General features: G+C 42.0%; 1 protein-coding gene across 1 annotated transcript in view; it reads right to left on the bottom strand.

Moving 5' to 3' along the window:
- LOC122543345 (complement C1q-like protein 2) overlaps window positions 1-16,077 on the bottom strand; it is a 44,869-nt gene extending 28,792 nt beyond the window's left edge. The window contains exon 1 of the mRNA XM_043681901.1: window positions 14,793-16,077. Coding sequence (XP_043537836.1) covers window positions 14,793-15,362 — 570 coding nt within the window. The 5' untranslated portion in view covers window positions 15,363-16,077. The remainder of the gene's footprint in view (window positions 1-14,792) is intronic.
- Between the last annotated feature and the right edge of the window lie 1,634 nt (window positions 16,078-17,711).

Genomic DNA, 17,711 nt, shown 5'->3' with positions numbered 1-17,711 from the left:
TTGCTTAATAAATTTTGACTGTTCACAAAAGTTGGCGTATTGCAGTTGGATCAAGTATGTAAGAATCTCAAGAAAAAAAGAACCTTACTTTTTGTGGCAGCAGTGGGATTCCAATATATACAGAGCTTCTAGATGGACTGAGTAAGTGATTGCCTGTGTGACGGTAACATGAGACAGATGGGCCCACTTGGTAAGAGTTACCTTGGTCTCACTCACTAGACCCCTCATCCCCTGGGACTCTGTAGTGACGGAATCTCTGAGATAACTTATGCACTTGTACATCGATAAGTTCACTGGGAAGGGAGGTTTCAGTCACCTGGAAAGGGAGGTTAAAGTCCCCCTGGAATTTGGAGGTCAGAGTTCTCTAATAGTGAGGTTTTAGGCTCCAGAGCATAGTACATAAAATAAATACAAATAGTGTGTCTATCTCAACCACTGTGCCTTAGACCGGTTGTTAAGAGGAGAAATCCCCCACACAAAGGTCAGGACCCTAAAGTGGGTGTGGAGACTGCGGACATGGAAGTAGTATATAGAGGCAAGTTAGGAAGTTGCGACTTTAAAAATGGGACAAGCATTCCTGACAATAGATAGGAAATTCACATGGAAAGGGTTGATGATTATGACATAATGGACCAATCAAGACCCAGATCTGTTACTGAAATATTAAGCAATACCTATTTGCTGGTTGAAGTTTTAGTTGTCTGTGTTCACTGTGTATGGTCAAAATTTGAGGATGCTTATAACATCAGTCAACCTTGCAAGGGTTGAAACTGTTGAAAAATGGAAGGGAAAGCCATGCTAAAGATTTCCAGCATTTTTTAAACCCAAGAAGAATGATGACCTTATACAACCGCATTGTCTTTAGTCTGGGAATAAGGAGTCAATTGGCAGAATATTTGTAATTACAGGGAACTGGTTTTATCTCACAGGGAGTGTGGGGGTGAAACCCAAAATCCTTTTAAGTAACTGTTTTGCTTTATTTGAATTTGGATCTCAATTCAATGTGTTTTGTGGGCTATGTAATAGGGCTGTTTTTACATTAATATTCTACAACATTTGGTCCTTTTTAAAATTACTCTTAATGATACTGTCATGGACAGATGCTTCAACAACGAGCAGATTGGTAAGGATGAGGTCAAGTATGTTTCTCCCTCTTGTTGGTTCCCTCACCACTTGCTACAGACCCAGTCTGGCAGCTATGTTCTTTAGGACCTGGCCAGCTCAATCAGTAGTATTGCTACCAAGCCAATCTCGGTGGTGGGCAGTCACATCCCCCACCCAGAGTTTGCATCTTTTCCACCCTCAGTGTTTCTTTCAAGTGTTGTTCAATATGACGATGAACAACTGGTTCATCAGCCGAGGTAGGGTGGTACACCGTAGTCTGAACAAAGTTTCCTTCTGAACCTGAATGGGGAAAGGCTTTAGAAATCTGAAGCACAGAGGGGCTTGGGAATCCTAGTTCAGGATTCTCTTAAGGTTAACATGCAGGTTCAGTTGGCAGTGAGGAAGGCAAATGCAATGTTAGCATTCATTTCAAAAGGGATGTATAGACGTGGCTGAATCAGGTCTAGTCAGGTTGCATTTGGAATATTGTGACCTGTATGTGAGGAGGGATATGCTGGTCTTAGAGGGTTTCAGAAGAGGTTCACAAGTATGATCCCAGGTTTTAAGGTCTTTTCATATGAGATGCATTTGAGGACTCTGGGTTAGTATGCGATGGAGTTTAGAAGGATACGGGGGGATCTGATTGAAATGTACAGAATACTGAGAGGCCTGGATAGATTGGATATGAAGAAGATGTTTCCACTAGTAGGAGAGACTAGGACCTGAGGGCATTGCCTCAGGGTGAAGGGATAGCCCTTTCGGACTGAGATGAGGAGGAATTTCTTCAGCCAGAGGATGGAGTTCATTGCTGCAGAAGGCTGTGGAGGCCAAGTCATTGAGTGTCTTTACTCAGAGATACATAGTATCTTGATTAGTAAAAGGATCAAGGATTCCGGGGAGAAAGCAGAAGAAATGGTGTTGAGAAACATATCAGCCATGATCGAATGGTGGAGCAGAGCCGATGGGCCGAATGACCTAATTCTACTCTGACATCTTATGGTCTTATGGAATGAATGAGAGGCAGGTATAAAGGAAGATGAAAGTGGATGGAACAGCTGTTACCTTTGGCGCAGGTGGGGTGTTGTCCTGAGTGAGTGAGGAGGCAGCGCAGAGGGCATGCAGTGGTATCTGGGATTGGGATGGGTAAGGGAAGATATTGCAGCAATAGTGAGAGTGGTAGAGCATGAGCCTGGGTGGGAGGTGGGTACAGGAGTAGAGAGACAGTGAGTGTAAGGTATTGGAGAGAAGATGGTGGCACTTACGCTGGTGGAGTGGGGAAGGTCACTGACCTTTCTACTGCAATGCTGGGCATTCCTCCAGATGCTGAGACTGTACTGAGCTGGGTGACAGTCTCTATGTGGACCAGGCTGGTTGTCATGTCATCTACTACTGGTCCTGGGGGAAGAGGAAGTCCCACATGTGCACCATGAATCCAACAGGATCTGCAGGATTCCTGCCCATACAGTGAGGCACTGGTTTTCCCCTGTCTGTCATGTCTTAGGCAAATCTCAAGAACCATGTAGGGCTTCTCTGGTTTGATAGTGCTTGTCCAGATGCCTGATGGCCTTTGAAAGATGGCACCTGTGTAAGGGATGCCAATGAATTTTGGGATATCTGCTAAGTAGTGAGCTGTTCTGGGAATGATGTGTGATGAGATGGAGCCAGAATCAGACATGAGAAATACCACGGTAGGAGGGCAGTTTGTTAATGAGGCAAGTTAGGTCAGATACAGCAAGAAAACCTATTAGGCCTCGCAGTGAGAATCCTTTCAAAGTAAATCAATGCAATTCAAACCTCGCCAAAAAATTTAAGATTCAGTCCTTTGTTTCTCTTTGGATCCCATTTTATCTAATGGGGCAATATGTCATTGACCAAACAAAGGTTTCAATCCACCCTCAGTAACAAGGTTCTCTCTGCATAGAGGGCCCTGTTGAATTCATAGGTTTTGATCACTACCAATTAATCACCAAAAAATTATTCCTTTTACAACTGTTACTTGAGCTTAAATACAGCCTGCAAGAGAGAATGATCAGTACGTGGGGCTGGTAAATTATTGTTCCACCTCAGGAAAATGATTTTGAATCCATCCCATTAGAACTCTGTCTGCTGGCTATAAGGTTGTTCAATGAGAGGAGTTTGGTTAGTGCCTTCAACTTACAAATTGTACAGCAAAATCAAATCCTCAGTAGGATCCCATAGCACGTATTAAATAGCCATGAATTTGGGCATTTTCACTAATATTTGTTTATACTGATATGAGTGCATGAAATTCAGGACAGTTATAGTAATAGACCAGTTGCACCACAACTGAACTGGATTCTTCAGTCTGAATTTGACTCAATTTTTGATTTCAATTCCCACCTCCAATTTTGTGCCTTTCACCATGAAGGCACATCTGATGCTTAGAATTCATAATGAATGAATAACAGGAATTAATCCCAAACTTCTCTTTCAATGCCCACATGATTGAACAGCGCTAGCTATGCATCTGCTGGGCATCAGCTGGCATGTTTTGATCCCATATACTTTATTTCTGATCGGAGGAATACTTGCTAAAATAACAAGCTTTGAAGAAAAAAACATACTTTACTGTCCTCTGGCTATAGATCAATTGATCATACCTGTTCTAACGGACCACTAGAAAGCCTAAATGTAAAACAGAGCCTATATATCAGGAGCTAATTGAGAAGGCAACATGGCTATGCATAGAAAGGTCACCCTTCAATGCACCAGCAAATTTTTCCCCTCAATCAAATCTTGTCCACATACTCAATGTAAAGTTAGCATCACTTGTATTCACCCAGGACAAGCATATCAATCAATTCACAAATAAAAGACAATTGCATTTTACTACAAAGAGAATGTGTCACAGACAGCAGTGAGGTATGATAAATACCCACACGAGTAAAGCTGATGGAATAACTTACAAGTGCAAAGTCACAAATGAGTTATAGTTGTTTCCAGAGATGATATTCATCATCCTATTCCTGCTGGTTTTGATTTGTTTTAATTGTTCTGCATGCTTGAAATATAATTTCTAAAGATATTTTTCATACTAAGACAGTTATAGAGTTGTGACAAATATTTGATGTCTGGCAGTAGAAATTTGTGATCATCTGTGTAGTAATTGTGTTAAATGGATAGGGAGGAGCTCAGTTCTTGGGAGAGCTAGAATATTCAACTTAGAAACTCTCAACATTGTGCTGCATTGATGGCAATTCTTGCAACTTTACGTTAGCTTCTATTGCAAAACGTTGCAGTAATTTATTAAAGCAGAATCATAAAATTATTCAGACCAGAAGTAGACCATTCGATCCATCGTACCTTTGTCAGCTGTTTGAAAGACATTTCCAATTAGTCCCACTCTCATAATTAACTGTTTAATTTTATAAGTGTTTCTAATTCAATTAAAAACAAAATATGCAAAAAGTTTCAACATATGCAAATTGCAGCGAAAAGTATCAATAAGCATATCCATCTGTGAAATTACAGCAAAAGCTAAGAATGAAATGTCATATAATCCTGGAAGTTAAACAGGGAGATATAATGGTGACTCTCATGAGGCTAACTCCTGTGTGTCAGCATTACTGTTGCATGTATTCCGGGAAAAGGTTACAATCCTTCGGATGTTCCTGAACTCATTTCTCTGTAAGAACGTTTATCAGAAGTTAATGTATGGATGAGAATATATACTCAATTGGACTCACTGACAGGTTAATTACATTGGAATAGTTTAATACACATTACAGCTAAATTTAAACTTCTGTGATTGAGTAACATTCTTTCTGTATTGTTATCATTTACTTTCATGTATGTTTTTAAAAAAAAGCAATGTAATCAAAATTAATTCTCATTTGGGATTTTCCGCAGGGGCAAGAAAGTGAAAATGAAGTGAAGTTATCACTATGTTACCAATTTTTATGCCTCACAACTGCTGGTTACAGGTGAAATAACCCTACAGAGACTGGTAACACGTCACCAAGTCACCCCTTATTTACACGTGGTACGTCCTTGACATTGATCCAGCTTCCTCAGAGCCAGCTCTCAGAGTGAACAGAACCTCCAACACTCCTGTTTCTATCTGTCAGCCAGGGCTCCTTGATTTGACCAGATTATCAGCCCCAATCAGGGAACACATATTCTGTGAGGTCTACCTGACTGACCTCGTTACAATCACTACACCTATCCCCCTCTGAGTCCGAGGACATAGGTTGGTTCCTTCTTCTTGTAGCCTCCCCAAGGAGTTTTCACACCGGGTCCAGTTCCCTCTGGCCCCTGACTCAGCCTTGGATAGGGGCAGCGTGTATTAGACGGTAGCCAGCCTCTTGTGCCCAGAACATTTCGGAGGAAATTCATCCTCTTTTTCGGGTGGTAAAGGATTCAAGGCTACAAAATCAACCCCGTCCACCTCAGAATCTGAGGTTTCTTCGACACTAGACAGAGGTGGAGAACCCATGGGTTCTAACATCCTTTCAGGGACTGAACTTGCGTCAATCATGCCTCTTACCTATGGATGGCTATTTGTGTGGTTCTGGCACCAAACTTTGTCCCCCGACGTAAACTGCCTCTCTTGCTTAGAGGAGTCTTATGTCCAGCCTTGGTGTTCCTGATGCTGTTTCACCCCTCCCCACCAGGCCCTGGAAGATCAGATTTAACCTGGTGCAGAGTATTCTCCCCATTAGCAACTCTGCTGGAGCTATCCCTGTAGCTGCATGAGGGGTGGTCCTATAATCAAAAAGGAATCGGGACAGTTTGGTATTGAGTGAAGCTTTAGGCTGTTTCTTTAAACCAGTTTTAAAAGTTTGGACTGCTCTTTCTGTCAGACCATTGGACAGTAGATGGTATGGAGCTGTCCAGACATGCCGAGTGCCATTCGACTTCTGGAAATACTTAAATTCCCTGCTGGTTAACGATGGCCTATTGTCTGCGACCAACACTTCCAGGAGTCTGTGCATTGCAAAAGATGCACACAAATTTTCAATTATCATCCCCATGTTTGACAAATGAACTCTACATATCCAACCACTTTGAGTGGACGTCTACAATGACTAAGAACAGTGACCCCATGAAAGGACCCACATTGTCAATATGTAACTGAGTTCAGGTTTTACCCAGCCATTCCCACGAATGTGAGGGTGCTGGTGATAGTAATTCTTGGCCTTGGTGGCATTCTGGACACTACCCCATCAATGCAGCTATGTCTTCATCCAATCCTGGCCACCAGACATAGCTTCTCACCAATGTCTTCATTTTGGAAATCCCTGGATGACCCTGGTGGAGTTTAGCAGTATCTGGTAGCAACCTTTGCTCAAGACAATCACCTCTGGCTCCCCATAATAATCTGCCATCCTCTATGCTGATCCCATCTCGCTGTATCCAGAAAAGTTTCATTTCTGGTTGTGACGGCCCTTTGGTTTCCCTCATTACCACCAGCTGTTTTAGTTTTGCCAGGACCGGATCTTTTTGCATCCACAGACGGATATTGTCGGTGGTGACCAGAAGGGTGTCCAGAAAATTTAAAACCAGAATGGACTTCCAGTGGTAGCACCACCAGTGATGTATCTGTCAATGGGAGGTGGCTCATTGCATTTGCATTTGCTACTTGGCCTCCCGGACAGTGTTCTATCTTGTACTAGTATACACTTAGAATGAGAGCCCACCGCTGAATTCAACCTGAAGCTATGGTTGGCACAGCACTGTCCTCTTTCAGTAGCCCTTGCAGGGGTTTGTGGTCTGTTACTGTTACAAATTTACATCCATAAAAGGTATTGGTGGAACCTTCTCACACCAAAAATGATCATCAAACCTTCCTTCTCTACCGAGTTGCATTTGCGCTCTGCATCAGCCAACGCCCAGGAAGTGTTCTTCTCCATTGAGCCATCTGTGAGTCAACACAACCCTGATACCGTACCGGGAGGCATCACATATCAGCAACAGATCTCGCTTGGGATCATGTTGGGCTACAACACCTTAGACAATGATAGCTGCTTCTTCACTTCCCTAAAGGCCACGTTTTGGCTACGTGACCATTTCCAATAGCAGATGTAAGGGTGCCAGGATGGAGGCTAAGTTATGTATGAACTTTCTGTAATAATTCATTAACCTGAGGAAAGACCGAAGCTTCAGTACAGACATGGGAGCCAGGGCACCTTCGATCGCCTTCACTTTATCTTCCTAAGGGTATAACCTGGTCTTGTCAACCCTGCAGCCCAAGTAGATCACTTGGTGTGCCTGGAGCATTCATTTTTCCCTCTGAAGGCATACACACACCTTGGAGAAATGTTTAAGCACAGAAGGCTGTGGAGCCCAGGTCACTGAGTATATTTAAGACGGAGATAAATAGTTTCTTGAGTATCAAGGGGATCAAGGGTTACGGAGAGGGAGCAGAATAATGGGATTGAGAAACTTATCAGCCATGATTGAATGGTGGAGCAGACTCGATGGGCTAAATGGCCTAATTTCTGCTCCTAGGTCTTATGGTCTCATGTCCAAGTGCTATAAATGCTCTTTATTGGTCTTCCCAGTTATTAGCAGGTCATCCAGATGAATGGGGACCTTGGCTAGACCTTGTAAAGTGTTGTCCATCATCCACTGGAAAATGGCACAGGCTGAAGATACCCCAAATGGCAGTCACATATATTGATACAAGCCCTCATTGATGTTAATTGTAGCATATGTCTGCAAATCCTCATCTAATCACAATTACAAGTACACATGGCTCATGAAGGACAGCCCCCTTGCCAGCTTTGTGTATAAATCCTCTGAGCGAGGGATTGGGTATTTATCCAGCTGTTAGAAGCAGTTTACTGTTTGTTTATAATCCCCACAAAGGCGAACTGACTTATCGGGCTTAACAATCGGTACAACTGGAGCGACCCGTTCCACAAACTGGATTGGTTTGATGATTCCTTCAATTTCCAGCTTCCTGATTTCTGCCTCTACTTTTGCCCGTGAGGCAAATGGCACTGGACGGGCCTTGGAGAATCATGGAACTGCTTCCTGGTCAATATGCAAGGTGGCCTTGGCTCTTTTGATAGTCCCTAGACCTTCCTGAAAAACCTCCACTTATTTAATTAGGACTTCACTCAGGCAGCCATTTTTGAATAGAAAAATGTTGAGTCAATCAAGCTGAATCTTTCTCAACCAATTCTGCCCCATCCAGCTTGGGCCCAAGCCTTTTACTACAATTAGTGGGAACTGAACCAGTTGCTTCTCATAAGAGACCGGAACCGCAGTTATATCCTTAATCTGTAAACGTTCCCCAGTACAGATTCTCAGTCTAGCCGAGGTCTTGCACAAACTTAAGGGTTCGAGTCCAGACTGGTTCTGCAATCACTGATACAGCCACGCCGTTATCACCCTCCGTTTTAACCAGGTGACCATTTAACCAGATGTTTATTTTGATTGGTTTTGATTTGGATGTTGCTAAGCAATTAACTGTTCCAAACCAGATGTAAGAGAACTTTGCAGGGTGTGCACTCTCTGGGATACTGCCCAGTTCTCTTACCCAATTCAGGCCTAGTTGGGACTCTTTTGCTGTCTCGAGTCCGCATACTGGCAGCAACTACAATGGCTTGCTGGCCTGGATCATGAAGAAAAATGTTAACCATTTGGCTGAGGCTTGGTTTTGTTTTGGGATTTTGCTGTGGGCTGGTCTAGAATTTCTCTGTTCAGGATATGTCCTGAGTGAGGCCACACAATTGCCTTCACTCAAGTGGTGTTCCCCAAGCTTGGGGGGCCTGGCAAAGGAGTCCACATCCATCGGAATACCTTGTAACTCATATGCTCCACTTGCCGTACTTTCTAATGATAAAACCAGTCGTAGTGCCTGTTTGTTAAGTCCAGTTAGGCTTTAGCCAGTTGGCACTTTTGTATGGTTACATAATTAATTCCACATAGCAAACAGTCTCTCAGCATCTCATTAAGGGTTAAATCAAAGTCACATGCCTCTGCCAGTCGTCTTAGCCGTCAAAAATTCCAATAAGCATTACCCTAGTCCTTGAACTGCCAAGTAAAACCGATAGCATCTCAGAATTAGAGGAGGCTTGGGGTCTTAACATTCCTTAAAGAAATTCATAAACTCTTGAAATGTTTTAGTATCTGTTACCTCAGCAAACGTTAGGCTCCTAATACCGAAAAAGCTACAGGTTCACAAGCTGTCAGAAAGATTACTCATTGCTTTTCATCTGCTCCAATGTCATTTGCCCGTAAAAAATAATGCATTCTTTCCACATACTGGGCCCACTCTTTGAAGGCAGGATCCGTCACCCTTTATTTACACATGGAGAGACCTTGACACTGACCCAGCTCCCTCAGAGCCAGCACTCAGAGTGAACAGAACGTCTGACACTCCTGTTTATATCAGCCAGGGCTTTCTGATTGGACCAGATTAACAGCCCCAATCAGGGAACTCATATTCTAAGAGGTCTACCCAGCTGACCACATTACAATCACCACAACTGGCAACCTACCAAAGACCTGTCATGATGTAGAAATCATATTTTCTTCAAGTAACATGATAGCGACCAAATCAAGGTGATTCCTTCTGCAGGCCATATTCAATCTACCCTGGACTGACGAAACATTGTACAAACTTTCTGAAGGAAGTTCTGAAGAAGGATCACTGGAGCCAAACCATTAACTCTGATTCTCTCCACAGATGCTGAGATTTTCCAACAATTTCTGTTTTTGATTCTACAAACCTTCTCCCTCCCCCTTGAAAGTAAATTAATTCAAATTCAAGAATAACCATTTTAAGTGATACTATACTATACATTTCACATCCAGTGCCTTTCTTTATATGACATTTAATTGGTCCAATCATCATATCTCTCAAAATGTTTGATTGTCGCCATTTGCAGTTCCATTATTGTGCGATCTTGTGTTATAAGAAAATCACTCGATAGCTGCTCCATTTAAACTAATGGGGCCGGAATTGTGTTACAGTTTGTTCTGCGAGAACATGGGTTTCATTAACGCAAATTCACTGTAATGCGATTGATGAATTGGGACACTGTTTCTGAAGCGCGAACTTTTAAAACATGTGTTGGCTGTAATGTGATTACATCATCAACACTCTACATTTCTAAACGCAATTTTTCTGTAACGCAGGGTTGCTCAAGAACGCAACCATCGTGTTGTAGAAGAACTACCTGAATAGCAAAAGAGGTAAGGAAAGTTTGCATTCTATGAATAACGGTCTAAGTTCTTCAATCATGTTAAAGCCAATTCATGTTGAAGAAACATGCATTATAGTAGAATCAACCATATTTTCAATCCCGTTCTCATGTGTATATGCATATGCATTCAACTCTACTCAAAAGGTATTTATTAGCCAGGGGTGTTAACTGATTTGGCAATTCTTCCGTGGGTTTAGGATTTTGCAGGCCCAGTTTATTTGAAGGATTTTTTTTTGCCAATTGCTGAATCAAGTCAGATTTTATATCCAAGGTGTGTTACTTTTAAATTTGGTAACTAGTGATGGTACAGTCATTTGATACCTTGAACATTTTAAAATATTTATTTCAAAAATTATTTAATTTACTTTTGAGAATCTTATTTTTAAATTGAAAAAATATTACATGTACTAGTTTGGCATCTCCTTTGTGTAATATGAATGTTTTAGCAGTTAAAAGTCTTGTAATAATTGAACCACATCAATTCCATTCCCTACTAGCAACAGCCATTTTGTCCTATTCTTCCATTATTGGGCTTTGCTGATGAGGCTAGCATTTGTTGCCTCTCCTAACTGCCCTTGAGAAGTTGTTGAATACACAGTACAGACAGGTTTTAAACTAATCCAAGGCTGCAGTGTTTGGTCTCAAAAACAGCAATAACAAAGATTGGATGCACATGTCATTGACACATCACCCTTCAATGGTGGGTTCAACTTCAGCTAAGACAGATGGATTAAAATGCTCCTCTCAATAGGAGACATAGATGAAATGAAGTTGGATGATCATGAGACGAAAGAAAGTTGGATGGTCATGACCCTGTTCCTGTACTCATGGCTACACAGTGTAAACGGAGTACTAATTGCCATCAGATTGACAATCTTCCTTGGAGAGTTCATAAAGGTAGTTGTGGTAGGAAGTTGAAACATTACACTGGTGTACTAGAATGTGCCTGACTCAGACTGAAGTTGATGCATGTAGCTGAGGAAGCTTTATGTTATAGGAATCTTTACTCTGCATCAGGTCACATTATACCTAAAAATCCTTGATGCTGGAAACTGTTGCCTAAAGTGGAAAATTGTTCCATTTTCAATCACTGACAATCTTCACCCTGATGAATTGCAAACATTACCACAAAAGGATGGGAGAAAGGAAGAACCACATTGCTTTGATTTATATTTTAAATTTAAAGTAATGTCAGTTTTATAGGAGAGCGCAAAACCAATCAGGTGGAACAAAGTAAAACAGGACTACAGAGTAGATAAGGGCAGAGAAACCATTAAGCACTGTGAATTCATGAATCAAGCAAACAAAGACAAAGGGATGTTTGGAAGAACAAAGTTCAATTGTTGACCCAGATAATACATTGCATGTCCAGGACAGGTTGAAGGCTATAGGAAGGTACAAGCAAGGAGGGCTATGTGTTTATCAGAGACACATCTGTTAGTTTTTAACAACAATAATTTTACTAAGAATAGTAAAATGATAAGAGTACAGTAATATTGTTAGAAAAAGAGAAAGTGCAGGCGATGGAAAAAATGAAAATATTTTCTCCACATAAATAGGTATGTCATTAAACATAATTAATCTCCCATCTCTTTGGCTTTCTACATTAAATCTATTGCTTCAAAAAGGACATCAGGAAAAGTAACAATAAAGCTGTTCAATTGTCGCTTTTAATTCTACACGCATCTCTACTCATGCATTTTTACTTTTTTGTTTTATTGAACAAGGGCAGCAAACTGTTAAAATCTTTAAACAAGTGAATGGGACAAATCTGTAAACAGCTAATTAATGCATGTAATATGTAATTCATATGGCTGTGTTTCATATAGAAAACAATGGGAATAAGGTTCAGAATCTTTAACTCTAATGTATGTACATGTGTTGTTCATTTAAATGAGTGACCCTATACTTCTACTTGCAGTTTGAGCTTCAAGAGTGTCATATTTTGTCGCATTTAGGATACTCTGAGTGAGCTAAGTGAATCCCTAAAGTGGATATGACTTATGCCAAGATAATCAAATCACAGGGAGCTATTAAAGGAATATCTTCAAAATCAAAAAAATGTTTAGCGACACTTTTCTTTCATTTTCTTGTCAAACACCTGTTTTAATTTTCTAAACCAATACATATTTTTTGTGCTGTATCACTGGCAAAAATAACATACAGTTCCTTTTCCACTTGAATGAATAAGATACCATCCAAAGCACAATGACTGTTTCCAACTGCAGTTGAGAAAATATGCCTCACAATGCTCTGCCCAACAATGTTCTGAGGTACCCCAGCCCTGGCCCCCACTGATCCCATTCAGCTCTCATTTGTTAGATGCCAACAATCTCGTTCAGAAGCAATAGTTATTCAGAAGGTTGCAGGTGACATTCTTCCAGTACCAATCAACAGAAAATAACAGCCATTTACAAAAGAGGAAGCATCTATTTATTATTTAGCAATATTTCCACATGCTTTTAGGCTGTGACTAGTTTTTGACAGTACATAAGGGTACATGCAGAAAGGTGGTTACAAGATTTTGTTACAAGACTGATCAGCTGCAGCTTTGCACTTGTGCTGTCACTCTCTTTGCAGCACTGGAGAAATCCCACTATACGGGGTGACATATTTTGATGTGGGCCTGAATCTCATCAGTTTGCTTGAGAGTGTCAGGGGAAATTCAAAACTTTGTGATATGCATTACTACAGAAGGTACAGAACGTATGAAGTTGAAAGCTATGCACCCGTTCATTTGCAGATACTTCAAGTTATAAATACCAACAGATCTTAGGTGCACTTCGGGTTTAAATGTAAGAAACGGCATTTCATCCCCATAAGTTGCATGCAGGACCAAGCAACAAGTAACATATGTAAAAGCAGTAGTGCTGAGTTGCCTGGGTTTTGAGGACTCGACTGCGAGAGCTCAGGAGTTGAATATGACACAAAGCTATGAACACACCTGGGCCCTGCCAGTCAACTGCAACTTACCAGTCATCGTCTAAAGCAAATGAAACCTAAAAAAAAGCACAAAATCATGTCACCATAAGGTGACTGCCAACTGGAGTGCAGCTGCCCAAGTCGGCAGCTTGGGATCACATCAACAGCTTATGACATCTGCCAGCTTACAAACTCACTATGGTCCCATGGCAACTGAACAACATCAGGTTTATGCTGGGTAGCAAGACTTTCATAATGGTGGATCCGTAAATGCTTTATGAAATTGTATACTGTGGTAATGAAATATTAAACTAAAAGTCAATTCATTTCTTCATGGCTTTTTGTTAAAACTCAGTGATAAGCAAACAGCACTGAGGTTTCCCAGGAGTGAAGCCCAGGTAGGAGTGCACCTTGCATTGATAGATGTTGGCCATGGGTTCATGCAAGATTTCCCAAGTACAATGCAACCTAAAATACAGTTGAGGAGCAACTTCAAAGAACAGCAAACCTATCTTTCCCTTTACAGATGTGATGCACACTTTACACTTTTAACACAAAATTACATTGAGCATATTTTTTAGTTTGTAATTTCACAATAATTATTTAGAATAGGCACCCATAGACACAATATACACACACACATGATCTTGGGCTTTATAAACAGACACGGAGCACAAAGCAAGGGAATTAAGTTTTAAACCTGCATAAATCACTGGTTAGACTTCAGTTAAAATACGGTGTTCAATTTCAGAAAACCTCACTTTCAGAAGATGAGATGTAGAATCCTTTCAAAATTGAGGAAATTCAGTTATGTGGGGAGCCAAGAGAAGCTGGGATTGGTCTCTTCACAGCAGCGAAGGTTCAAGGATTTAATGTGTACAAAAAGCCGAGGGTTTTGGTAGGTATAAACTATTTCCACTCTCAGGAATCTGTAACCAAGGGACCTGGAGTTAAAATAATTAGCAAATTAAAAAGGCAGAGGGAAAGACAAATAGATTGTTTTTTGACGCCATAAGTTAACCAGAATGTATTGCTTGAAAGTAGTGGAAAGCAGCAACTTTCTAAATTGGGTGTATATTTTAAAAGGGGGGCATTGCAGCATTATGGGGAAAAATAAAGAGGGGGTCTAACTGGAAACTTTCAATGATTCGCAAAAACAAGATTGAGTGGATGGCCTCCCTCTGTGCGGGCCAATTATGATGATACAATAAGTACATATTGTACACCCACGGCCTTTTTAACCGCACAGCCTTTTATTCCTTTGCACTCACTTTGGAACCGGGCCCTTGTTTTTGGGCGACGTTGCACGTTCGTTTGAACATCATTCTATCCCATGGAAGGAAATGTAATAAGGTGAAGAATCGGGAAGGAAGACAGACAAAATGATGTAGATCCAGCGCCATCGACCCTCCCTCCACCAAAAACAACTGGCCCTCTCCCCAAAAATCAGCCCACTTTGTCCAACAATAAACTCAACCTCCTCCCAATCGAACGTTCAATGGTGAGCGGCTCTGCTGAAGTTTCCTGCATCTATCGGCGGAACTTTTCCTCTCCGAGTAAATGACTGTTGGGGGCATGAGCACTTACCTGGCCATTCTTGCACAGGTCAGCCCACATACTGGTGCCGTCCCCTCCTCTCATCAGTACATGGTAAGTGAAGAAGTAGATCCCGGGCACGGTGCAGGTGAACTTGCCCGTGGAAGCTTCGTAGTGGTTCCCAACGTTAGTCACAACGTCGTCAAACTTAAGAATCTCGTAGCCCTCGTGCGGTTTCTTAAGGCCGGCGTAGAAGGCGATCTTGGGGCTGTGGAAGGCAGTGCTGAATGTTCCTGGCCCCGAGCCCGGTGGCCCAGGAGGACCCGGTTTCCCCAGATCCCCCCATTCGCCGGGTGGACCTCTCGGCCCTGGGGGTCCAGGTTCTCCCGGGGGGCCCCTGGGTCCGGGCTTGCCTCGGCGACCCTGGTCGCCTTTGCCCCCATGGATGAAGGGTGGCGGGGACATCACAGCGAGGTCCTGGATGGCTTCTGCCGCCGTGGAGCTAGGTTTTGGGCTGTAAGGGTCACAGACCATCCTGCAGCTGCCCAGCATCTCGTAGTGGGCAGAGGCCTTGGAGCTTTGGACCAGCAAAGGGATGGCGATGAGCAGAACCAAGACCATTGCCACCCCAATGGCCGCTCCAATCACTCGCTTCCTCCGGCTGATCCTGGACGCAGCCAGCGTCAAAAAATCGTCTTCACTTTTGGAAGTAATGGTGAACGATTTACCAGAGACCACCCGCACCAGGGGGGGAAAAAAAAAATCTTATCTATCGAGAGAGAGTTTCTCCAAAAGAGAACAGGGTTGCTAGAGAAAGTTTTGCTCTCGGATCGTTCTCTGTTGCCAGCTCCAGTGTCCAGCTAGTGAGGAAAGCAGAGCGAAGTGTCTGCTCCGAGAGGCTGCTGGAGAAGCTCTGACGAGGGAAACCGGGATTTTGTGGACAATCTGAGCGACCCCTGCCTTCAGATCGTGTGAAATCACATCTTCCTGACGCCAACCGCCCTCGGCTGGGATTGCTTTGCACAAGTGCGGGCAGGTCTGCGTTTTAAGTCAATGTAAAGGTCTTCAAGATATTAAAACGAACCAAGCAGTGGGGCAACCGTTGCAGCATTAAAGTTGGTGACAATATTGCAGCACTCCAAAGTGATGTAATCATTTGCAATTTGCATTTAAATAAACCTTGCGATAACTCATATTTAGCGTACTTGTAATTTTTAAAGGACCATTTATTCTGTCTAGCGGGCAGATCACACTTTAAGCACAGAACACATTCTGTAGGAGCTGCAGAATCTCGTTCAGTGCAAATTTCATCACACTGACTGAAACCCATGGCAAGAGAATAATCATACAAATAATTGGCTTCATGCCCCTCTTTGTTATTAGGTTTCTTACAAAACGTACAACTTCTGGTTTCAGCGCGATCTCTGAATTCATTCTGGCGAAATCTTGCGTCCCGACTTTCCCCGGATTTGAACAGAGAGCTGCTGCTGATCGAGAGAAAACGCAGAACTGGAAGGATTCATTAGAGACCAAGTTTCCGAGAAGCATTGTAACGAGACAAACAAAAAACACATTTGGAACAAAGCTTAGCAACAAAGCGGTCTTTGTTATCTCTCATTTTGTGGCTGAGTTTTTTTTCCCCAAATTCCCTGTGTTCCCCCAATTTAGAAATAGCACAATCTCCATTCAGACTCGCAGGCATTGCCAATTTACACAGAAAATTCAATTTTCAGCGCCAATTCTAACTAACATAGCAACAAGGTGAATTAAACAACTTGCGACCTCAAGCCCCGGGAATACACACTTCTTCCCGACGTAACTCCTGCCTGTTTTGTCTGTCGAACCTAAATGCAATATTCACTAAAATGAATTGAATGAATCATACTTGAACGCCAGTATTAGCTCTGTTTTCTTCTCAACTCATGTATGAACGAACAAGCCTTTCAGTTTGTTTTCTAAATAAATGCACAATTACTTCACTCAACTTGTTTATGTGAATAAATATTAGAGGGGCGTATGTTACATAAAACAAACAATTAAATCACGTTCCTTCCACGGTGTGCTCCAACTGACACACCTCTAAGATAGTAAAATATAATTTCGCTGCGTTGCAGTATGATTAGACAATTATGTACAGAGTTTCTGCCAAAGCAAAACAAAATGTCCTAAGCCCAGGCTACTTTGCCTGGCTCTGCAGACGACGTACCATGTGTATCAATTCTCCTCTTAACTTGATAAACACGTAAAGGAGACCTACAGATCGTAATCAATATCATTGCGAACAATAATTAATCATCACCCTCCAAACTGCATCTCTGGGCTCTGCCATTTGAAGTGACTATCTTTCCGCAGAAAGTTTTGTTGTGAAATGAATACTTTTTAAATAACTGCATTAGCTAGAATTCAATTTTAATAGACCGCCAGTTAGGCAGCATTTTGGTTTCTTCATGAAACCCTATTGTTGAAAAAAAAGAACCTGGCTTAAATGTATCATAATGGAAATTACCGAGAATCAGAAGATATATTCTAGCGATGTAACAGTGACCTTAGCAGGTTGTTTTTGAAAGATGAAGTGCAGCTGCCTTTAAGGTTAAACAAGAGGCGATTGTTTATGTCTGGGGAAATCTGGGCCGAGGAATTAGGCACATGTCACACGATTGTTTCAAAAAAGGCAGATTCTAAGTTGCGAATGAACTGGAATCAAGAGCTGGCATGTTGAATAGAGGAAGAGGGTGTATGAGGATTATTGATATTCTGGAACTGCATGCGAGTTTCCTCTGGGCGCAGTTCTCCAACTCAGTTCAAACCGATCGGAACCTCCTCAGCAATGAAAGAAAGAAGATGTTTTGGTTTTGCCAGGCTGGGAAGGTCGCCCGACTCGGAGAAGAGTCCATATTAACAAAACTGTTACAACGTTACTTGCACCCGAACACCAGTCACGTTCAATTCAATCCAAGGAAAATTGGCGGT

This window comes from Chiloscyllium plagiosum, chromosome 43, assembly GCF_004010195.1.
Source record: "Chiloscyllium plagiosum isolate BGI_BamShark_2017 chromosome 43, ASM401019v2, whole genome shotgun sequence".
NCBI lineage: Eukaryota > Metazoa > Chordata > Chondrichthyes > Orectolobiformes > Hemiscylliidae > Chiloscyllium > Chiloscyllium plagiosum.
Note: the sequence above shows the minus strand (reverse complement) of the source record. Positions and strands in the feature narration are given on the sequence as shown.